This window comes from Heterodontus francisci, chromosome 40 (genome assembly GCF_036365525.1).
Source record: "Heterodontus francisci isolate sHetFra1 chromosome 40, sHetFra1.hap1, whole genome shotgun sequence".
Taxonomy (NCBI): Eukaryota; Metazoa; Chordata; class Chondrichthyes; order Heterodontiformes; family Heterodontidae; genus Heterodontus; species Heterodontus francisci.
Window position 1 is genome coordinate 18,851,623 of NC_090410.1, and position 25,556 is coordinate 18,877,178.

At 43.6% G+C, this 25,556-nt stretch overlaps 1 protein-coding gene across 1 annotated transcript in view; it reads left to right on the forward strand.

Annotated features, from left to right (window-relative positions):
* Positions 1-117: 117 nt before the first annotated feature.
* timm50 (translocase of inner mitochondrial membrane 50 homolog (S. cerevisiae)) overlaps positions 118-25,556 on the forward strand; it is a 168,605-nt gene continuing 143,166 nt past the window's right edge. The window contains exon 1 of the mRNA XM_068019158.1: positions 118-562. Coding sequence (XP_067875259.1) covers positions 163-562 — 400 coding nt within the window. The 5' untranslated portion in view covers positions 118-162. The remainder of the gene's footprint in view (positions 563-25,556) is intronic.

The window sequence follows — 25,556 nt, forward strand, 5'->3', positions numbered from 1 at the left end:
AAGTTGCTGACTGTAAGGTTGTCCCTTTCTTTGCCTTGATTGGCTACCTGATGTCACCAATGTTAGCATCTCGATATTTCATTGGTCAGGTGCAACGTCAATCAAAGGAGGCTCGGAATTAGGTTGACTGGAAGCGAGAAAGGGGTGGGACGCCTGTCGAAGATGGCGGCGTCGCTCAGCTGCATGTGTAGCCGGTCGACGCTGAATCTTTGCGGGAAAATGTTACGCAGTCGGCCCGGGACAGGCCGCAAAAGATCCGCGCTGAAAAGTTATGAGGTAAAGCCCAACTTTTTACCGGCGTGTCGAACGCTGTCGACGGAGAGAGGCCGCGGGCCGAGCAGCGGCGCCGGGGCGGGTGGGCTGGCTCAGGCCATCCTACAGGAGAAGCAGCAGCAGCGGGAAAGGGCTAAGGAAGAAGTCGGCAGCGGAGAGCCAGGGACCAGGAGCAGTGGCGATGCTGGCACCGAGCAGAAGCAGAATGCGGCCTACGCCAAGAAAATGGTGCTGAGGCTGGCGGGGCTGCTGGGGGTGGGCAGCGCCTTCGGGGTGGTCTACGTCTTCGGTGAGTAGCAGCAGATTCATCTCCACATCAGTAAAATCCCGATTTAGAAACTCCCTTGTGGCCATTGGTGTCATTTATTGTGTTTATATTCCCTATTCAATTTTGCTATGTCAACCGTCATGGTGCAGTTGCAGACTCTGACCACTGGGTGGCACTGTGGAGTGGGTTTCCGAAATAACTTGCCATCCTGTATGTTCAACTGACTTTTGGCAACTCCACAAGCTGTTTATTATTAATCTGTCATTGTTAATTGCATGTCAGCCATGGCTTAGATCATTGCACTCTCGCCTCTGAATCACAAGGTTCCGGGTGCAAGTCGCACTCCTGAACAAGATTCAAGGCTGACGCTCCAGTGGAGGCGCTATCTTTCAGCTGAAACGTTAAGCCGAGGCCCCATCTGTCTGCTCAGGTGGATGCAAAAGATCCCATGGCACTATTTCGACGAAGAGCACTGGTGGCCTGGCCAATATTTATTCCTCAATCAATATCATTAAACAAATTATCTTGTTATTATCGCGTTGTTTGTGGGGGCTTGCTGTGCGCAAATTGACTACTGCGTTTCCTACATTACAACCGCAACTACACTTCAGAAGTACTTCATTGGCTGTAAAGTGCTTTGAGACGTCTGGTGGTTGTGAAAAGAGCTATATAAATGCAAGTCTTTCTTAAAGCTCAGTGAATAGCGTGTGACTGAATTATACACCTATTAATCATTGGCTGTGCAGTGCGGCTGTCAAATCTGACTTTTGTTTTCAAAATCGTTTGGCTAGGGCTCACTTCTAGAAATAAACACATTCCCATGTATTTAACTGAGTTTCTGATTTCAGTAACGTGATAGACTATCCATAAACTCCCAACTTGTCCAAAACCCTTGCTACATGTATTTTGTTCAGTTGGTCCATTACTCCTGTCTTTGCTCACCTTCATTGCCTCTGCACCACAGTGCAGTGCATTAATCTTTCTATCCTGGTCTTTGAACCTCTTTATTGCCTCAACCCACTCTATCTCTGCAATCTGTCTTGGTCTTTTTCACCCTGGATCTTGACTTTTTTTTCGCCTGATATCCGTTCACATGCCCACATGGATTTAATTGCGCAGTCTGAATAAGGTACCAGAGCTCAGTATGAAAGAGTAGTGGGAAATTATTTATCCAAATTGTACTTTGTTTCCTTAGAAAGAAGTGTACCTGTTATTGGACTCTGAATTACATAGAATTTTGCAGAACAGAAAGGGACATTTGGCCTAACTGGTCAATGTCGGTGTTTATGCTCCACATGAGCCTCCTCCTACCCTATTCTATCTAGCCCTATCAGCATAACCAACAGATCAGATCTAAGCTCTGCAGTCCTGCCACATCCGGTCGTAGTGGTGGTGGACAATTAAGCAACTGACACAAGGAGGAGGCTCCTCAAATTTCCCCATCCTCAATGATGGGGGAGTCCTGTACATCAGTGCAAAAGACGAAGCTGAAGCATTTGCATCCATCTTCAGCCAGAAATGCTGAGTGGGTGATCCATCTTGGCCTCCTCCTGAGGTCCTCAGCTTCACGGATGCCAGTCTTCAGCCAGTCCGATTCACTCCACGTGATATCAAGAAACGGCTGAAGGCACTAGATACTGCAAAGGCTTTGGGCCCTGACAACATTCTGGCAATAGTACTGAAGACCTGTGCTCCAGAACTTGCTGCGCACTTATCCAAGATGTTCCAGTACAGCTACAATACTGGCATCTACCCAACAATGTTGAAAATTGCCCAGGTATGTCCTGTGTGCAAAAAGCAAGATAAATCCAACCTGGCCAATTACAGCCCCATATCAGTCTACTCCAATCATCAGCAAAGTAATGGAAGGGGTCGTCGACAGTGCCATCATGTGGCACTTGCTCAGCAATAACCTCACTGACACTCAGTTTCGTTTCCATCAGGGCTGCTCAGCTCCTGACTTGTCATTGCCTTTGTCTAAACATGGACCAAAGAGCTGAACCCCAGAGGGGAGGTGAGAGTGACTGCCCTTGACATCAAGGCAGCATTTGACTGAGTATGGCATCAAGAAGCCCTAGCAAAACTGAAGTCAATGGGAATCCCTTGGCAAACTCTCCACAGGTTGGAGTCATAATTAACACAAAGGAAGATGATTGTGGTTGTTGGAGGTGAATCATCTCAGTCCCAGGACATCACTGCAGGAGTTCTTCAGGGTAGTGTTCTAGGCCCAACCATCTTCAGCTGTTTCATCAATGACCTTCCCTCCATCAAAAGGTCAGAAGTTGGGATGTTTGCTGCTGATTGCACAATGTTCAGTACCATTTGCGACTCCTCAGATACTGAAATAGCCCGTGTCCATATGCAGCAAGACCTGGACAACATCCAGGCTTGGGCTGATAAGTGGCAAGTAACATTTGTGCCACACAAGTGACAGGCAATGACCATCTCAGACAAGGGAGAATCTAACCATCTCTCCTTGACGTTCAATGGCATTTCCATTGCTGAATCCCCCACTATCAACATCCTGGGGGTTACCATTGACCGGAAACTGAACTGGAGTAGCCAAATAAATGCTGTGGCTACAAGTGCAGGTCAAAGGCTGGGAATTCTGCAGCGAGTATCTCCCTTCTTGTCTCCCTAATGCCTGTCCACCATTTACAAGGCACAAGTCAGGAGTGTGGTGGAATACTGTCCACTCGCCTGGATGGTTGCAGCTCCAACAACACTCAAGAAGCTCAATACCATCCAGGACAAAGCAGCCCACTTGATTGGCACCCCATCCACCACCTTCAACATTCACTCCTTCCACCACTGATGCACAGTGGCAGCAGTGTGTACCATCTACAAGATGCACTGCAGAAACACGGCAAGGCTCCTTAGACAGCACCTTCCAAACCTGTGACCTCTACCACCTAGAAGGACAAGGGCAGCAGATGCATGGGAACACCACCACCTGCAGGTTCCTCACCAAGCCACACACCATCCTGACTTGGAACTATATCGCTGTTCCTTCACTGTCGCTGGGTCAAAATCCTGGAACTCCCTAACAGCACTGTGGGTGTACCTACACCCCAAAGACTGCAGCAGTTCAAGAAGGCAGCTCACCACCACCTTCTCGAGGGAAATTAGGGATGGGCAATAAATGCTGGTGTAGCCAGCGACATCCCCCGAACAAATACAAAAAAAAACCTATTCCTTTCTCGTGTTTATATCTAGCTTTCCCTTCAAGGCATCGATACTGTTTGCTTCATTTACTCTCTGTGGTAGTAAGTTGCAAATTCTAACCACTTTCTGGGTAAAGAAGTTTCTTCGAAATTCTCCTTTGGATTTATTAGTGACTGTCATCTATTTAATGTGCCTTAGTTTTTGATTTCCCCCTCATACTCTCTTTGTAGTGTATATGTATGCTCCTACACAGTATGAAGTATAGATGCTTGTGTGGAGGGCTTTGTAATTCATTGATAGCTGTCACTGTACCAGTTCCAGATTTGATCACGGTGTGACGTCAACATGCTTTTGGCAGTGAAATGATTGGTGGTAATGGGAGGCTCGAGACGGCACAGGAAAGAGCGATCAAAGCATTTGCTGGTGTTTTGCCTGCGTTAATTATATTCATCGTAGCATTTAATCATAGTCATCAATGGTAAGAGAAAAGATGAAAAATGTGCAGCAGATTGTTCAGCATCTGAAAGAGAGGGTGCAGGTTATCACGTTTAGACTCTCTCTTTCCTGACCCCCTTCCCAAGACCCTACCTGAAATTTTAACCTGTCTTTCTATCAGTTACTGAGTGACCTGCTGTGCACTTCCAACATTTATTGTTTGTTTTAGTTTTGCTTTAGATCGGCTTTGATGTTGCATTATGTTTCTCTCAGGAAAGGTGAGTGGGGAATGTCGGAGAATAAATGAGTTAATTTGGGGAAAAGATGCACCAAAGAAACAAACTACACTCTGAAGACAGGAATTGGAAAGAGAAGCTAGAGTATGAAAAAAGACATTTCAGGAACAGAATGAAAAATGAAGTGGGCAATTTAAAAACAAAAAACACGAATGAGGGGAATTGAAATTTAAGAATGAAAATTTATTGTTTCCCCTGCCCTGAGACGGTGTTATCTCTCCGCTCAGTCATTCATTTCTCCAGTAGATGTTTTGCTGTTTTTAAAATGCCTTCTGCTGGAGCCACAGTCCCCAAATACCTTTGTGGGCCATAGCTCTGAAATGGCTGCCTCAGACTTCAGTACTGTGCACAAGCTGGACAGTGTGGATTGTGTGGTCTTAAGTCCTTTTCCCACTTTTATGCCCATTACAAAAGTCTGAAATAACCACCTTTCTTGAGTTTGGAAGCTAGTGTTTTGTTTCTAACTCCCTGTGTTTTCATCTCTCTCACCCTGGAGGTGACGGATTTGGAATCAATTTCCAGCTAGCTTCCAGTAACTTGCTCAAATGGCCATTCCTTAAGTATTAACATGGGTGGTGAATGTTGGCAAGTTTATTTGAATGCAGCAGGGGGTTAGAAGTCGAACTTTACCTGCGAGCCAGATGCCAACTTGGCTCAGTGACATCCCTCTCGCCTGTGTGTTAAAAGGTCATAGGGTCAAGCCTCATTCCCGGGACTCGAGCACATCAGCCAGGCGGACACTCCAGTGTTGTACTGAGGGGATGCCGTCTTTTCCATGAAATGTTAAACTGAGGCTCCATCTGCTCTCGGAGGAGGGCATAAAAGATCTTGGGACAATCAAAGAGGAGCAAAGGGTTTTACTTGGTGTCCTGACCGACATTTATCCCCCAAGAAACATTGCTAATCTGCTCATTATCTCATTGCTGTTGTGGAAATCTTGTGTGCAAATTGGTTGCAATGTTTCCTACATTACAACAGTGACTATATTACAAAAATACTTCATGGCTGTAAAGCACTTTGGAACGTGAAAGAGGATATAGAAATATTCTAGCTATTTCAAGGCACGAGGGATTTCAGCTGGGAGCATTTTGTCCATTAAATCTGATCACTGGATAAACTTGCTGAGTATTGGGTGTCAATCTAAGAAAATGTATCTGAATCTGTGGTGGCTAAATCACAAAGTCTAGCTGAAAAACGAGTATTGGTATTGGGAGAACCCAAATTTGTGCTGCTTGTAGTAGGGAGAATAGGGTGGAGCTGGACTCGGGCTCTGAAAAGTCAGTGTGCTTTTTAACATTTTCACACTTCCTGTGCTCCGTGCCATGAATGGGAAGGTGGGCAGGCAGTCTCCTCCCTGAGCTCTACCATTCTATAAAGCAGCTGCTAGTGGGTACTGAAAATGCTGTGGGGTATTCTGCCCTGCACTTAAACTCCAGTCTGCCCAGTGTATTCACTCCTTACATAAGAACTAGGAGCGGGAGTAGGCAATTCAGCCCCTCGAGCCTGCTCCGCCATTCAATACGATCATGGCTGATCTCATCCCGGCCTCAACTTTTCTGCCCGTTCTCCATAACCCTTCAACCGATTACTAATTAAAAATCCGTCCGTCTCCTCCTTAAATTTACTCAATGTCCCATGCTCTGGGGTAGTGAATTCCACAGACTCACGACCCTTTGAGAGAAGTAATTTCTCCTCATCTCTCTTTTAAATCTGCTACCCCTTATCTTAAAACTATGACCTCTTGCCCCACCAGAGGAAACATCGTCTCTACGTCTACTTTGTCAATCCCCTTAATCATCTTATATACCTCAATTAAATCTCCTCTCATACTTCTAAACTCTATAGAGTAAAGGCCTAAACTGCTCAATCTCTCTTCATAAGACAAACCCCTCATCCCTGGAATCAATCTAGTGAACCTCCTCTGAACTGCCTCCAGTGCAACTACATTCCTCCTCAAGTAAGGGGACCAAAACTGTACGCAATACTCCAGGTGCGGTCTCACTAATGCCTTGTACAGTTGCAGCAACACTTCCCTACTTTTATATTCTATTCCTTTAGCAATAAATGCCAAAATTCCATTTGCCTTCCTTTATTACCTGCTGCACCTGCGTACTAGTTTTCTGTGATTCATGCACGTGGGCACCCAGATCCCTTTGCACTGACGCATTCTGAAGTTTCTCTCCATTTAGATAATTTGCCTTTCTATTCTTCGAACCAAAATGGATAACCTCACACTTATCCACGTTAAACTCCATCTGCCAAATTTTGGCCCATTCACCTAACCTATCTATATCCATTTGTAAATTTCTTATTTCTTTATTGCAACTTACTATCCCACCTATTTTAGTGTAATCTACAAATTTGGCTATAGTACCTTCTATCCCTGCATCCAAGTCACTAATATAGATTATAAATAGTTGGGGCCCGAGGACCGAACCCTGTGGCGCCCCACATCTTGCCAACCAGAAAAGGACCCATTTATCCCGACACTTTGTTTTCTGTTGGTTAGCCAATCCTGTGTCCAAGCTAATAAATTGCCCCTAACCCCATGTGATCTTACCTTGTGTATTAACCTTACTGACTATCATCTATTCTGTCTCCCATTTAATAAGAACTAGGAGCAGGAGTAGGCCGTCCGACCCCTCGAGCCTGCTCCGCCATTCAATAAGATCATGGCTGATTTTTTTGTGGACTCAGATCCACTTACCCGCGCTCTCACCGTATCCCTTAATTCCTTTATTGTTCAAAAAGATATCTACCTTAGCTTTAAAAACGTTTACTGAAGAAGCGTCAACTACTTCACTGGGCAAGGAATTCCATAGATTAACAACCCTCTGGGTGAAGAAGTTCCTTCTTAATTCAGTCCTAAATCTGCTCCCTCTAATCTTGAGGCTATGCCCTCTTGTCCTAGCTTCACCTGCCAGTGGAAACATCCTCTCTACTTGAATCTGATCTATTCCCTTCATAATTTTATATGTTTCTATAAGATCCCCCCTCATTCTTCTGAATTCCAATGAATATAATCCCAATCTACTCAGTCTCTCCTCATAAGCCAACCCCCTCAACTCCAGAATCAACCTGGTGAACCTCCTGTGCACCCTCTCCAGTGCCAGTATATCCTTTCTCAAGTAAGGAGACCAAAACTGCACACAGTACTCCAGGTGCGGCCTCACCAGTACCTTATACAGCTGCAACATAACCTCTCTGCTTTTAAACTCAATCCCTTTAGCAATGAAGGACAAAATTCCATTTGCCTTCCTAATTACTTGCTGTACCTGCAGACCAACCTTCTGCGATTCATGCACAAGGACACCCAGGTCCCTCTGCATAGCAGCATGCTGCAACTTTTTACCATTCAAGTAATAATCCTTTTTACTGTTACTCCTACCGAAATGAATGACTTCACATTTATTAACATTGTATTCCATCTGCCAGACCTTTGCCCACTCACTCAATGTATCTATGTTCCTCTGCAAAGTTTCACAGTCATCTGCACACTTTGCTCTGCCACTCATCTTAGTGTCATCTGCAAACTTTGACACCCTACACGTGGTCCCCAACTCCAAATCATCTATATAAATTGTAAATAATTGCGGTCCCAACACCGATCCCTGAGGCACACCACTAGTGACTGATTGCCAACCAGAATAGCACTCATTTATCCCCACTCTCTGCTTCCTGTTAGTCAACCAATCCTCTATCCATGCTAATACTTTACCCCTAACGCCATGCATCCTTATTTTATACAGCAGCCTCTGTGCGGCACCTTGTCGAAGGCCTTTTGGTAATCTAGGTACACCACGTCCACTGGGTCCCCATTGTCCACCTTGCTTGTAATGTTATCATAGAATTCCAAAAGATTTGTCAAGCATGACCTGCCCTTCATGAACCCATGCTGCGTCTGCCCAACGGGACAATTTCTATCGAGATGCCCTGCTATTTCTTCCTTGATAATAGACTCAAGCATCTTCCCCACTACAGAGGTTAAGCTAACCGGTCTATAATTCCCCATCTTTTGTCCACCTCCCTTTTTAAACAGTGGCGTCATATCTGCTGTTTTCCAATCTGCTGGGACTACCCCAGAGTCCAGCGAATTTTGGAAAATTACCGCCAGTGCACCTGCTATTTCTCCCGCCATCTCTTTTAGTACCCTGGGATGCATTCCATCAGGGCTAGGAGACTTATCAATCCTTAGCTCCATTAGCTTACCCAACGCTACCTCTTCCGTAATAATGATTGTTTCCAGGTCCTCACCTACGTTCGTCTCTTTGTCAATTACTGGCATGTTATTAATGTCCTCCACTGTGAAGACCGATACAAAATACCTGTTCAATGCCTCGGCCATTTCATCATATCCCATAACTAAATTCCCCTTCTCATCCTCTAAAGGACCAACGTTTACTTTAGCCACTCTTTCTTTTTTGTTTTATATATTTATAGAAACTTTTGCTTTCAGTCTTTATATTCTGTGCTAGTCTTTATAGCTCTTTTTGTGGCTTTCTGTTGACCTTTAAAGTCTTCCCAATCTTCTAGTTTCATGCTGTTTTTGGCCACTTTGTATGCCATCTCTTTCAATTTGATAGCCTCCCTTATTTCCTTAGACACCCATGGCAGATTGCCCCTTTTCATCCAGTCCTTCCTTTTCACTGGAATATACTTTTGCTGAGCACTTTGAAAAATTGCTTTGAAAGTCCTCCACTGCTCGTCATTAAAAGTATTGATGTGACCTGGAGCAACATGTGTGGATCTCTCTGCAGCACTTTCTCTGTTCATGTCTGGGATATATCAGTTCCCTAATATCTTCTCGCATCCAGATTGCATTGTTCCAGTTTGTCTTCATTTGTCTGATATCTGCATATTTTGAAAGGTAACAGAGAAGCTCATTATTCAAAGGCTAATGAGGCACATAACCTTCATTTTACAGACATGTGGTAGAGATTTCTATTCCCTCAGCCATTATTTTGTGAGTGGTTTTCAGTACTCTTATTTTGGGTCTCAGCATTCTGTCCATTTTAGGAGGGGAGAAGACTTGAGCAGGACAGATACTTTATAGACTATTTGGAAATATTTTACTAATACATGCTTCATATTATGCTGCAATACTCAATTTTGCAACTACCCGCAGTGGGATTTGAATATACAGCCTCTGGCTTTTCATGTCCAGTACCGTAAATCACTGAAGGATTTCAGACCCTTGATTACTGGCTTCTACCGCTTTTAAGGAAGACTAAAAGAATAGACTAGGTAAAAGAGAAGGACCTGGTTAAAAGGAAAAAAAAAAATGACGCAGATTGGCCAGAGTGTATTTGCCTTTGCTTACTGTCCAGGGTGCTTGAGAAAGAACACGTCAGTAAGACTGATTGGAGCTCTTGGGCTGCAAGGCCATGACTTAGTAAAACTGCTGACTGCTACAGAAATAGGAGACAAGGTTGGAAAAACTGGCAAACACACCCAAATATGGTGGTATGTCAGTAGTAGATCTGACAAAGGAAAACAGAGAAAAACAGCCCGTTCTTATAAAGCTTTGCAGAATCACGCGCGAGGTTTGAACAATACAACGTAAGAGAGGAACCTTCACCTCCCAGGAAAAAGGACATGCTCTCTCCTTTGTTCTTCTTTTACACTCGCTAGAGAGGTTGTATCAGAAGCTATTAATATCTTTCTAGTTTAAAACTGTTGCATCAATGTCATATAATTCTTGAGTTAGAAAATAAGTTGTTTTGCTTGATCCTTGATTTCTTTGTATCTTGAGCTAGAGTGAGAGGGAAACCCCTACACTACCATATCTACTCAGCCAAGATATTTCCAAGTGGACAAACTTTAATGAAAGTAAGCGTTGGTGATGGCAGCTGTTGTAGCTTGAATTGTTTTTCTCACCCTCGCCACTTTTTTTTTGTCACCTCCAGTCCCTTTATCAAGTGGCCATTCTTCCTTTGTGAGTGTGAGTAGGCTATTCAACAGTGTGAGGCATTACAGCTACACCTGATTCCCATCATATTTCTGCAGTTGAACACTTGGCAGCATTTGGTGAAGATCAGGAGCCGGGCCCTTGGCTGAATGTTCCTGTCCCTATCCCAGGTCCTCTGTGCCTAATTATAGCACCCCGTGGTTGAGATCAGCAGACTGGACTTGAAACATAGCAAACTCGGGGTCTGTATAGTTTAGTCTCACATTGAGCAGTATGTTTACTGACAGTACAGATGTTTATGGCTTACAAAGCTGGGGCATAACTTGGGCTCGATGTGAGAAATTTTCTGCTTACTTGCCACAACTTTTAACACCAGTTTCTGTATCTACACTAGTTTTTAGGAGACATTTAGATCCAGTCTGGTGTTAGTTTCGGCAGGCTTGGAGGGCCTAATGGCCTGTTCCTGTGCTGTACTGTTTTGTTCTTTGTTCATGCATTCATAGCCCATGTTGTAATTGTGATATTCGAAGTGAGTAAATTATTTGTGTTTATAGTGATTAATTATGTTGTAACATTACTTAAATGCCAGCATTTGGCACATATGTTAGAAGCAAGTGACAGTTTAGTTCATTGGCAGTACTGTCATCTGAGTCAGAATGTTGCTGGTTCAAGTCCAGAACATGAGCACATAATCTAGATGGACATCTCTGCTTTACTGGGGGAGTGCTGCATTGGCAGAAGCGCCTTTGTTTTTTAAATGAGACCTTAAACTGCAGCCCCTATCTACCTATTGATGTGGAAGTAAAAGATACGACAGAACTATTCAAGGAAGAGTACAGGATTTCTCGGTGTCCTGGTTAACGTTCCGCACTTAACCAAAATAAGGAGTGTGGGACCTTTCTATACATAAATTGGCTGGTGTTACTGCCTAAATCATAACGGTGACTACACTTCAAAAGACTTCGCTGTAAATTGCATTGGGATGGCTAGAAAGCATGAAAGGAACCATGTAACATACAAGTTCACTCATTTCTATTACAGATTTCTGTCACTGGAGGCTGTGTTAGGAACCAAACAGTTGGAGCTCCCTCTGGTGGCAGAACAAATGCAGCAGGGCTTAAATGACCATCTTTCCAATGGTTTTATCCGGTGAAGTTTTTCTTTGGTCAGCCAATTGTTTTGCATTGTGTAAGTCTATCGCCATGTTTTAGGGAACCCAAATCAAGTTGCTGAAGAATCTATATCCAACTGTAGGGGTTCTGTTGGCCCAGAATGCATACTATGCATAGGAAGATCCCAAGTTCAGGGAGCCATCTTTTGGGGGAGATGGTAAGCCCGTCGGGGCCTCCCTTACCTTGATGAAGTGCAGGGGCGTTCTCCCTGGTGTCCAGCCAATACTTAACCCGCAACCAATATCGCTTTTAAAAAAAATTATCGAGTCATTGTCTCATTGCTGTTTGTGGGATCTTGCTGTGCATGAATTGGCTGCTGTATTTCTTACTTTACAACTGTGACTACACTTCACAAATACTTTATTGGCTCTGAAGAGCTTTAGTATGTCCTGAGGCTGTGAGAGGCGCTTTCGAGATGCAGGTTTTTCTTTCAGGGTTATTGCTGGTGTTAGAACTTCACAGCATCCCAGAGCTTATTCCCAATGTTTGTCAGTTGGGATCAGACAACTGACATTATAAGTGGGCCTGAGCGCTTGATTACTTCATGGTAATGTGTGACCCCCCCCCCCCCCCACAGCCCGTCCACACGTGCAGGAATGTGTTACCGAGGTTAAATTTTCATTCCAAATTTCTGACTTTGTCCCGATCGCTACAGTTATTAAAGTTCTCCAACATTTGATTGGAATCGCTAACTGCTGTCCCGAAACCTGGTGGAACACGTAACAAATGTGACTCTCCAGCACCATTCACTAAAAATGGGGCTGAAAGTAAAGCTCGGGCTACATTTTGTTTAAAAGGATGATTTGCACTGAGACAGGTGAGCTGGATCTGATACCAGTTTTGCCATCAGTAAATTCACTTGGAATGCTAGTCCCAATAGGCCAGTTCATTTTTGATAGGTAATTCCACCTGCCTGGCTTTTCATCATTTTCCTCAATCCCAACTCGATCTAATTCTCTCCTAAATTCCATTTATACTGTTTGCTTCAAAAGCCTTCCCTGGTACGGTGTTAAAGCAGCCTGGTATACTGCAAAATAAATTGCTAATATTTCCATCAGATCTATCTTGTGGACATTGCATAATACTTTTACATTATTGATAGCACTGTTCACATGAGATCACATAAGATTTTCACTGAAGTATCTTCAAGTTGCATTGATTTAGATATTAACAATGGAATTTTACTGTCACTTCACTTTTGTGCATGCTAAATGTTTAAGTATTTTTATTAGTGGGAAGGCGGTGGCCTAGTGGTAATGTCACTGGACTAGTAATCCAGAGCCCAGGCTAATGCTTTGGGGGCATGGGTTCAAAGCCCACCACGGCAGATGGTGAAATCTGCAATTAAAATCTAGTCTAATGGGAACCATAAAACCATTGTTGATTATTGTAAAAACTCATCTGGTTCACGAATGTCCTTTAGGGAAGGAAATCTGCTGTCCTTACCTAGTCTGGCCTATACGTGACATGTGACTGCAAGCGACTCAGTTCAAGGGCAATTAGGGATGAGCAATAAATGCTGGCCTAGCCAGCGACGCCCCCCCCCGCCCCCACATCCCACAAATGAATTTAAAAAGAACTTGTATTCATGGTTTAAATGGAAAACATCTTATTCTTGCATTATTTGCTTGGGTTTATTAGATGATTACCTCGCTCAATAAAGCCTTGGAGCATTTGCTGTGAGGTTACAGGTCGGGCAGCAAGGAATAGAATTGGTGGAAATTCTTGTAGATTTCTGGTTTGTGTAGCTGGACAACACAGGGAAACCTTGAGAGGACATGATACAGCTCGAACAACAATAACTTGCGTTTATATGCCGTCTTTAACTTAGTAAAACCTCCTTTGTCAGACAAAATTTGATGAGCCATTTAAGGAAATATCAGGACAGGTGACCAAAAGCTTGGTCACAGAGGTAGGTTTTAAGGAGAGTCTTAAAGGAGGACAGAAAGGTGGAGAGTCAGGGAATTCCAGAGGTTAGGGCCTAGACTGCTGAAGACATAGCCACCAATGGTAGACTGAAGGAAATCAGGGATGTGTAAGAGGACAGAATTGGAGGAGCACAGAAATCTCGGCAGGTTGTAGGGGTTGACGAGGTTACAGAGATGGGGAGAGACAAGGCCATGGAGCGCTGTACTATTGAATGAGAAATCAATCATCTTAGTATTCCTTCTCTCTCACCTTGTTGAAATCAGAACATCATTGCACTATCTGTTACTGTGTCACTCTTTCTCAGGACAGGGATTCTCCCTACCCTACCAGTTTTTGGAGGATTGGAATACTTTAGCACATAGTTGAGGCAGAGACTATTTCATAGTTTAAGAGAAAACTGGATAATTATTTGAAGCTATGGAGAGGGAGCAGGGCAATTGGGTTAGTTTTGGATTGCTCTAGCAAAAAGAACCAGCATAAACAATGGGATGAGTGGCATCTTTTTGTGGAGTAAAGGTCTTGTGTTTTTCTTTCTGTCTCCCCTTCCTTTGATAACCTGTAGCCTTTTAAAGTCCAACCTTGTCATCACAGAATTGTTACTTCCTAATTTATCTTCTCTTTCCTATTCTCTCCAGCCTTGAAGGTTTCCTGCATTCTGAGCAATGATTCTTATCTAGTTTTCAGAATTTTAAAACTTGGGAAGTTGAGTCTGAAGGCAGTAATTTTATCTGTTTAATAAGGTATTATTGCTGTCTTGTGGAGAACACCAGGAGATATTCTGGAGGCTTAAAGGATTACTTTGGAGGAAATGAGCAGCTCAAAGCTGCAAACTGCAGGGAAGAAAGCAGATCTTGGTATTAAAATGTGTGAATTGGACATTTAAAATCCCAGGGAATTTGGTTATCATGTACTCTGTTTACTCTAAAGAGACCATGCTGTTTTGCTTTAGATGCAGTGTACTCAATTAAACAGATAAAAAGAAAAAAATTCCTCAAGCACTGAAAATCTGAAATCAAAACAGAAAATTCCAGAAATAGGCTGTGGGCCACTCTTGGCGCTGTCGATCTTGGGTTAAGTCTTTCTAAGTGTAAAACTATTTAAAATCAAACAAATTTCCTGAAATGTGAGCCAGCAATGAGGTACTTTGTTTCCAGGTAACTGGTACTGTGTAAATTTCTCTTACAATCTTGTGCTTTCATTGCTGTGGCTTGTGTCCAGCCGAAAGTGTTTTGCTTTGGGTTCTGGGGCACTGGTGTTTGTGTGAGCCAGTTCGCTTGTTTTCACTGCTGCATCTGGTTCTTCCTTCCTGCTAGTATAGTTGTAGACTCACAATGAACTGGGCCTGTGAGTCTGCTGCTGGGATCAGGGAGCAGGGTTTGGTAGTGTAAATTCCAGGAGCCAGCTATGGATGCAAGTTCAGTGTTTGAAGGGAGGTTTACATTCCTGGTGGGATTGTCATTGGAACTATGAATCTACCTTGGTTAGACCTGGACAGCAAGCTGTTCAAAGTTGGATCCATGTGTACTGTGTCTACAAGTGATGAGCAGGAATATGAAATTGAGCTGTTCACACTGAAACATTTGAATGTGATTTAATCTGTTCAGGAGTTTTTGCTATAAGTTGACACCAGGTTGAAGCATTGGAGTTTTAGCAGCTAATGTGACCAGATATTTCTGATTTGTAATTTATTTATGCCCAGATTTGCAGGTCTATGGGGAAATAGCAGCAGAGGGGTACTAATTAGGTAGCTCTTCAAAAAGCTGGCACAGACACAATGGGCTGAATGGCCTCATTCTGCACTAAAATTATTCTAAATATCTTGGGTGCAGTCATGAATCTTTATTTTGGGCAGTAGACTTGATTCTTGTAGATTGGGATATGGAGGAATTAAAAATCAAAATTGGCAAATATGTGCTGTAACATTTTTAATTCTGTGTATAAAAATATCAAGAATTGATATGGCAGATAAAGATTTTTGCATCAACTTGGAAACTGGTGTTTATGGAGCAGGATTTGCCAAAGGGGTCTGTGGGCAGGAAGGTTCAATGGGGAAGCATTGAAGACTGAAGTTTTGCTTGTGCAGTTTCTAAGTTTACTCATTTACCAAAAAAATGTTACTGTGCTGCGTTTAAATTGGGATCTAAATTTGGGAAGTCCATTGTGCAAACTGAGTCTTGGTTATAGTAAACCTACAAGCTCTGGTGCCCAGTACACAGACTGACAATCGAGGGGCATTCAGTTATATGGAAGTACCATCTTGAGCTGTTAACCAGGGCTCCTTACCTGAAATAGCCCATACTCCTTTCAGCTGATGACAGTGAGCATTTTTTTTTTTTTTGGAGGACCTCCTCATCAATTAACAAAGCCAACAGAAAGCTAAATTTCATAGGCTAGAGTGGATAAATTGTCAAGGGGCTGGTCACAGCACACTTTGAGGACTGCACCTGGTCCTAGTTGAAATACAAAGGGAACATGAGTGTTAGAATCAGTGGGAGATAGACCTGGATAGTCTTGGACATCTGAGTTACACTAAAACTTGTGTTTTTCACTACTGTAGCCAGGTTCTCTTGTACAGATATACAAGAAAGCAAATAGCGTGGAAATGGTAAATCTGGAATATGATTTCAAATTGGAAGGATAAGGTAAATAGGGCCACAGGTTGAAACTAGTAAACAGCAGTAACAACTGGCAAAGGAATAGTTAGTATGATGGAGACTGATGGCTTTAGCCTGTCCAATGACTGAGTCCAATGTGAAACGGTCTTGTGGGGTGAGGAATTCTGTTTCTGATAGAATCACCAATATTTATTCTCAGTAATGAATGGCTGAATTTGAATACTGTGCTTTCTGAAGGCTTCACGCTTTCCTCAAACATGAACTAAAGTAGTTCCAGGGTGGTTGGAGGGAATCATCCTGGGAGACATCTGGAGGACAGACTCGGCATCATGCCTGGCACTCGAAGTGAGCTCGGAGACTGCCCTGCATTATTTTCTTGAACAAATATTTCATTTGTTTAAAAACAAATACTCTTGGCATGTCTGAGGATACATAACAAAAACATACACATTTGGGCATACTTTGCTTAATGAAGATACAGCAGGTTTCATTCTCAAAACCCAGCCAGGCTCACCTGTTTTATTTTCCCACCTGATGTGACAATTATATCCACTTGGTGGCAGCACATACCTTGTATTTGGATATGTCTTGCACCAACAAGATCACGTCTATCTTGAAAGTGATGCCAGGTTTGCGGTTACCCACCCTCTGTGGTTTGCTGAGTGATCAGCCACTCTAGCAATTGCGTTGAGCTCTTGTTCATTCCTGGAATCATGAAATATGTCTAAATTTGAAAGGATTTGCTGACAATCACTGACAGATGGAAACTGGCGCTGCCCATAAAACAAGTGACCATGACTGAACCAGAAGCATAACCTGCATGATTTCTAAGCAGTGGTGACATATGTGACTCACGTGTTTAATTAATGAAATGGGATGGCAGGTTTTTGGTTGTTGCTGCTTTGAAATTTGGTGCAAGATGGCGAGAAAAATCTTTTTAATAGTTTTCTATAATGTCTCAGCCTGCCTCTTTTTAATATTGTAAGATACTGGATGTGTAAGATGTTGAATCCCGATCTATCAAACTGCAAACTGACTATAAACACGCTATGGTAACTGTGTGGTAAAGTGATGAAATTACTTAACGCTATGCTTCTGCTTACCTAGTACCACAGGACATGCGCGATGCCAATATCATAGAGTTATACAGCACAGAAACAGGCCCTTCAGCCCATCGTGTCCATGCTGGCCATCAAGCACCTATCTATTCTAATCCCATTTTCCAGCACTTGGCCCGTAGCCTTGTATGCTACGGCATTTCAAGTGCTCATCTAAATACTTCTTAAATGTTGTGAGGGTTCCTGCCTCTACCACCCCTTCAGGCAGTGTTTTCCAGATTCCAACCACCCTCTGGGTGAAAACATTTTTCCTCAAATTCCCTCTAAATCTCCTGCCCCTTACCTTAAATCTATGCCCCTGGTTTTTGAACCCTCCGCCAAGGGAAAAAGTTTCTTCCTATCTAACCTATCAATGCCCCTCATAATTCTGTATACCTCAATCATGTGCCCCTTCAGTCTTCTCTGTTCTAAGGAAAACAACCCTAACCTATCCAGTCTGTCTTCATAGCTGAAATGCTCCAGCCCAGGCAACATCCTGGTGAATCTCCTCTGCACCCTCTCCAGTGGAATCACATCCTATAGTGTGGTGCCCAGAACTGTACACAGTACTGCAGCTGTGGCCTAACTAGCGTTTTATACAGCTCCATCATAACCGTCCTGCTCATATATTCTATGCCTCGGCTGATAGTGGTAAGTATCCCATCTATCTATAAGAACGTGGCTGCAACAACTACCGTGGAATCTCCCTGCTCCGCATAGTAGGGCAAGCCTTCGCTCGAGTAGTTTTAAACAGACTCCAGAAGGTGGCTGAGTGTGTCTACCCTGAGGCACAGTGCGGCCTTCGAGCAGAGAGATCACCATGCTGTTCTCCCTTCGCCAGCTACAGGAGAAATGCCGCGAACAATGAATGCCTTCATAGATCTCACCAAAGCCTTTGACCTCGCCAGCAGATGTGATCTCTTCAGACTACTCTCAAAGATCGGATGTCCACCAAAGCTACTAAGTATCATCACCTCCTTCCATGACAATATGAAAGGCACAATTCAGCATAGAGGTGCCACATCAGACCCCTTTCCTATTCTGAGTGGCGTGAAACAGGGCTGTGTTCTCGCACCTACACTGATTGGGATCTTCTCACTGCCGCTCGCACAAGCGTTCAAGTCTTCAGATGAAGGAATTTCCGCCACACAAGATCAGATGGCAGGTTGTTCAACCTTGTCTGTCTTAGAGCGAAGACCAAAGTGCGGAAATCCCTCATCGGGGAACTCCCCTTTGCTGACGATGCTGCATTAACATCCCACACAGACAAGTGTCTGCAGAGACTCATCAACAGGATTGCGGCTGCCTGCAGTGAATTTGGCCTAACCATCGGCCTCAAGAAAACGAACATCATGGGACAGGACATCAGAAATGCTCCATCCATCAATATCAGCGACCACATTCTGGAAGTGGTTCAAGAGTTCACCTACCTAGGCTCAACTGTCACCAGTAACCTGTCTCTCGATGCAGAAATCAACAAGCGCATGGGAAAGCCGTCTGCTGCTATGTCCAGACTGGCCAAGAGAGTGTGGGAAAATGGCGCACTGACACGGTACACAAAAGTCCGAGTGTTTCAAGCCTGTGTCCTCAGTTACCTGCTCTACGGCAGCAAGGCCTGGACAATGTGTGTTGGCCAAGAGCAACGTCTCAACTCATTCCATCTTCGCTGCCTCCGGAGAATCCTTGGCATCAGGTGGCAGGACCGTATCTCCAGCGCAGAAGTCCTCGAGGTGGCCAACATCCCCAGCATATACACCCTACTGAGCCAGTGGCACTTGAGATGGCTTGGCCATTTGAGCCGCATGGAAGATGGCAGGATCCCCAAGGACGTATTGTACAACGAGCTCGTCACTGGTACCAGACCCACCGGCCGTCCATGTCTCCGCTTTAAAGACGTCTGCAAACGCGACGTGAAGTCCCGTGACATTGACCACAAGTCGTGGGAGTCAGTTGCCAGCGATTGCCAGAACTGGTGGACAGCTATAAAGGTGGGGCTAAAGAGAGGCGAGTTGAAGAGACTTAGCTGTTGGCAGGAAAAGAGACAGAAGCGCAAGGGGAGAGCCAACTGTGTAACAGCCCTGACAACCAATTTTGTCTACAGCGCCTGTGGAAGAGTCTGTCACTCTAGAATTGGCTTTTATAGCCACTCCAGGCTGCTCCACAAACACTGACTGCCTCTAGGTGCTTACCCATTGCCTTTAGGTGCTTACCCATTGCCCCTCAAGACAGGGAGGCCAAAGAAGAAGAATTTTATTTCTTCTCCCTCTTCCCCCCCCCCCCACCCCCTTTCTGTGTCTCTGTCTGTCTCTCTCATTTTGTAGCTGAATGTCCTGCATCATGTCACTCCAACTGGAAGCGATGTTAAATTGTATGCAACATATTCAAGGGCACTGGTTTTCACAGAAAAATAAACAATCATGAAATATGGACATACAGGAAATACCTTGTCCATCAAGTCTGCCTCACAGCCCTATTGTAAGTACGCAACACGACCCCCAGTAACACCTCATCTAGGACCCCCTGATACCCCATCCACAACTCCACGGCCTCCCTATCCCCTCCATTTAACAAGAACACTTGGCCAATTCAGGGGAAGAAACAAATGTGCGAAATTCCTGCCTTGCTCCAAAAATAAATTTGAGTTCCAGGAGATAACAATGAGGTCCATCACACAGCACCCTACCTTCCATTGTACACAGTAATCTCCTTCTCTAGGAACTTGTCCAGCCCCCGTTTGAATGTTTGTAGCGAGTTTTCACTCGCTGCACAAGTCTGTAACTCATTCCAAAGGTCAGTGACCCTCTGGGAAAAGAAAAACCTCCAGATAGCGAACCCACAGTCCTATGCTTACGTAACTTGTACGCCTGTCACCTCATTCTTATCTAATTAAAATAATCTGACTGCATGTACACTGTCTAGTCCCTTCAATATTTTAAATATATCAATTAACTCTCCCCAAAGTCTATGCTTCTCTAGAGTAAAAAGGCCCAGCTCCCTAAGGCTATTGTGATAAGTAAGGGTCTTCAAATTAGGTATTAGTCTAGTGCCCTGTAACCCTTTCCAGGGCCTACCTGTCTCCCACTATTTAAGGGGCCTAGAACTAGACACCGTATTCTAGATGGGGCCTAACCAAGATCTTGTACAAGGACACTGTTTGTTGGTTTGTTCTTGACTATTATAGCTATACGCATTCATACTCTATTTGGTTTTGTTATAGTTTCTCACCACTGGCCATGGACTTTGAGATTTTAATTCAGAGCTCAGCATGGTAGGCACATCCCTTACATTAGTCCTACCAATATGCACTACTCTACCTCTATGTTAAATGTCATCCGCTAAATGCGGGATCAATTCCCCCATCACACCTAAATCAGATTGTAATCTTTTTTGCTCCTCAAGAGTTCGGATGCCAACACATTGTGCCATTTGTGAACAGGTGGACAGAACTTCTGATGCCTTTGTTCAAATTATTAATGCACATCATGGAGTAATAACCCTAATGCTGATCCCTATGGGACTTTGCTTTTTCAGTCTTTACAATTAATGACAATCCCCTGCAAGAGATTGCAGCCTATTCCCCATCCATTCCAGGGTCTGCCCTCCAACCCCACAGGGCTCTACCTTATACAGTGAACTATGTGCTGCACCTTCTCAAAAAGCTTTTAAAAAGTACAAGTAAACAGGGCTATTTTCATCCATCAAACTAGTAACCTTCTCAAAGAATTCAACCAGATTAGTAAAACATGATAGGAACAGGAATACTCCCCTCAAGCTTGTTCCACCATTCAATGAGATTGTGGCTGATCTGTATCTTAACTCCCATCTACCCACCTTGGTTCTGTAACCCTCAAGACTCTTGCCTAACGAGGATAAAATTATTATCAAGAAACCATGTTGTGTGTTCCTAATAACCCTCTCTCTGTCAAAATGAACCTCAAAGTCCTGGAATTTCTATATAATAAAATGGAATTGGACTTCGTCAGACAGCATGAAACACAGGTTTTCAAATTCCGGACTGTGATCATGTGTCTGTGAGGAGAAAATCTAGGTGATCACATTTTTGTCTGTCTGCCAACAGATTCCTGTATTTGTTGGTTTACTTGTGTATCATGTCTGTTGGTAACTAAGATTTGGTGTAATGATAGCACTTGCGGGTATCTGTCACTGTATTAGGTGTGTGTCTGTATATGAAGGAATGCATGTGCACATAGCCACTTGAACCAACTGACTTAAATCAATGTTCCTGATTCGAGGAAGTGACCGTCCTTTCATATATTGTAAACAAGGCAACTTGTTTACATTCCACAATTCCATCCATTTTTCCAAGCAGTCACCAGAGCCCCCATGTAATAAAAACTGCACAATGATTTGCTCAGTCACCTTTAAACTGTGATCTTGAACATACTTTTTGTGCACTACCGGGTTTAGCATTTTATTTTATTTTTATTTTATTTAGAGATACAGCACTGAAACAGGCCCTTCGGCCCACCGAGTCTGTGCCGACCACCAACCACCCATTTATACTAACCCTACAGTAATCCCATATTCCCTATCACCTACCTACACTAGGGGCAATTTACAATGGCCAATTTACCTACAAGTCTTTGGCTGTGGGACGAAACCGGAGCACCCGGCGAAAACCCACGCAGACACAGGGAGAACTTGCAAACTCCGCACAGGCAGTACCCAGAATCGAACCCTGGTCCCTGGAGCTGTGAGGCTGCGGTGCTAACCACTGCGCCACTGTGCCTTGTTTAGATTCAACTGGTGTTCAAACCATTCCGACACTCTTGTATTAAATAATCTGTACTGTTTAGTCGGGATTAATAACAGTCCCATTGTTTGTGGGTAAAACATTAGCCAGTGTGGTGCTAAGTCTCGGTCTCTACGGATTCAACACATCTCATTTGGTGTGGCAGTATGTGCTAACACTGGACCTGGCTGTGGAGAGCAGAAACCCATCAGAATTATGCAGTGATTTCTGTTGGAAAGTGTGAAAATTGGGTGAAGGTAGGACAGATCTTGGCTGTCGATTTTCCCTTCCTCTTTTGACAGCCTGCCAATGCTCATCATCTCAGCTGAAGGCACAAAGAATGGCCATTTATGTGAGATATCCGAGGCCGTTGGTCTGTACCTTCGAGTGAGTATCTTCAAGAAATGGAGACTGTGAATTCTATCTAACATCAATTCAAGATGCTCCGGGATCTTGAACGCTTAATATTTAGACATCCATGTAACACTTTTCTCCCCTTCCTCCTGCCCTAGCCCCCAACTCTCATCCACTCTGATTTTTTTTTTTTGTCTTTTTGCAGTTTCAGCTCATCTACTTCCCTCCTTCCCCCGTCTTTCCAGGCTCATTTTGTCTGAGATTGAACTTTTGCTCCCTCAATTCCCTCTACATTGATCTACAAAGCACTAATTCCCCTTCCTGAATCCGTGTGGACCAACATGGCCAGTGTTTTTTACCAAAACCACTCCCCTTTTCAAAACCACCAGCATCAACCTCCTCCACCTTGTAAAGATATCTCTTGACAAATTCATCCCCTCCAACTACAGCCCTATCTTCAACCTCCCTTTCCCATCAACCATCCTTGAACGTCTCGTACCCAGCTCTCCTGAAATTCCCTGTTCAGATCCATCTTGTCCAGCTTCTGACATTGCTACCATATCCAGAGTTGAGAATAACATTCGCTGGTACCGTGATGCTTTAACCTTCCTCATCCTTCTCAACGTCTCCACAGTTGATTATGCCATCCTCCTCCAACACATTTCCCTTCTTAACCACTATAGTGGGATGGCCCATGTACGATTCTACTTGTCATCCTCCTCTTCAGCTATGGGCTCTTCTCCCCTACCTGCAGTGACACTGCTGGGATCCCTCAAGGATCTTTTCTTGGCTTTTTCTTCCTCACATGCATGCTGGATCATTGTGATGTCTTCTACTGGCATAGGAAAGATTTCTGCATGCATAGTGATGTTATTCAGCTGTACCTTTTCACCATCTGTCTCAGCCTCTACAGTGCCTCTGTGGTGTTGGACTGTTTGTCTGACATCGTCTTGGATAAGCCACCATTTCCTATCTTTGGGACAATTGAAGTCCCCGCCACAGGCTCCATTCCCTTGCCACTGACCTCATATACCTACCTGACCGTGTTCTGGGGCAGAACCAGGCCATTCACAATATGACATCCAGTTTCACCTTTTAGCTAAGATTTAAATCCCATTTCCACATCCAACATAACATCACCAAGACCACATGCTTTCACCTCTGCAACACTCCCAACCTCCACCCTTATCACTCGCCCTGCTCTGCTGAAACTTTTATTATTTTATTTTATTTAGAGATGCAGCACTGAAACAGGCCCTTCGGCCCACCGAGTCTGTGCCGACCAACAACCACCCATTTATACTAATCCTACATTAATCCCATATTCTCTACCACATCCCCACCATTCTCCTACCACTTACCTACACTAGGGGCAATTTACAATGGCCAATTTACCTATCAACCTGCAAGTCTTTTGGAGGTGGGAGGAAACCGGAGCACCCGGTGGAAACCCACGCAGACACAAGGAGAACTTGCAAACTCCGCACAGGCAGTACCCAGAACTGAATCTGGGTCGCTGGAGCTGCGAGGCTGCGGTGCTAACCACTGTGCCGCCTTATATGTGTCTTTGTTGCTTCTTGACTTACAACTATAATACTCTCCTTGCCAATCTTCTGTTCTCCATAACGTGCAACTTTAAAAAAAAAAAAATTGCAGTATGTATCCTGGACTGTATTATCTTGCTAATCTTCACTGACTCCCTGTCCCCAAACACGTTGAATTCAGAATTCTTGTCTTTGTTTGTTAATCCTCCCATAACCAACTCTTTCTCTGTAATCTCTTGCCTTGTATCCTTTCCAGGAAATTTAATTGCTTTGTTTTTGCCTTTTGTGGATTGCACCCTCAGTGTGCCTCCATCCTTCTCAGGAACTCCCTTGCTAAACCTTTCTACCTCTCTCGCTATTTCTCTTCACCTTTTAAAAATCTCAGCACATCTTTTTAACCAAGTTTTCATTCACTCCCTCCTAATTGCTCCCTTCCTGGCTTGACACCTTTTCCTAATGCTTGTTTGTGAAGTATCCTGAGACATTTTGCTATGTTAAATTTGCTACTTAAGTACAAGTTAGTTTAAATAAAAAATCACCACTGTGGCAAGGATATGCGTAAAAATAGCAAAGAAAACTGTTTCAGTGCTGTATCTCTAATCTAATGTTATTCGTGTCAGTTAGAAGATAGCTGCTGAGTTCGCAGGTATGGTTTAATAAAAGTAACTCCATCTTGGTTATGATGGCTTGTAAATAGATTTATCCTTGTAAGCTGCCGAAGTAGCATTGTATCTCACTGCTGCGGTTAAATATCCTAATCCTTGGCCTGTTCCTGTTCCTTTACCAGCAAGTTTGGAATTTGTGGATTTCTTGACCTTTTCCAATCGAGGAGCAAACAGTTTGTGTTTCTTTTAAATGAGTTTGATGACAAATCTGCCAAAGGCTTGCTGCCATGTGTTAGTGTGCGAGTGCCAGCAGTTAAAGCTAACAGAAGTATTAGCACCCCTGCATGTGGCACTCTGTCTGCTCCCCTGCTGCTGCCCTGCGGTCCCATCTGCTTCACCAGCTAACTTAATTGGTTCCTTTTGTTTTACATTTTTGTTGAGGAACACAAATCCTTCCCTATCATTAACTCCTTTGAGAACTGCTGTAACATTTCTTTTCTGCAAAGATATAACGTGTGCAATTATTGCCAGAAAGGTAAATACTGAGCCACAGGAGAGTTTCAATTGTGAAGTGAGTCCTTGTTTTCCCAAAAAGGAAAGAAAAATCAGTTTTATCTATTTTTAAAACTTTGCACGCAGTATTTTCTTCTATTTATTTCTTGTATTGTAATTTCTGTCCCCACCGTACAATGTTTTTATTCAAAAATTGTGAGATTTGCATTTCATACAATCTTTAAGCTTTTAAAACCAAAGCATGGCACTGCCTTAAAACTATATCTCCTAATTTACCTTGTCTCAAAATGCGTGCATTTATATGGCACCTTATCACATTGAAATATCTTAATGCTTTCACGCAATGAAGCTCCCTTTAACTATAGTGACCTTTTGTAAACACAGAGCTTGTACACATGTCTTATGTTGTGCTTCCACTGTGGGTCTTAGCCTTTACTTCAAGTCACCTCAAATTTTTAAAAAATTAGTTGAATTTTCTTATCTTTTTCTCTTGGGTTGTTAAAGGTTTTGTCTGGAAAGCTGGATGACCCTTTTATTTTTCCAATAAGCACATTGCATCAGAACAGTTGCGTGTGCCAAAAGACCCAGGTTAGGGAGCGAATCACTCCTGGGCCAGTTCCAAGGCATGT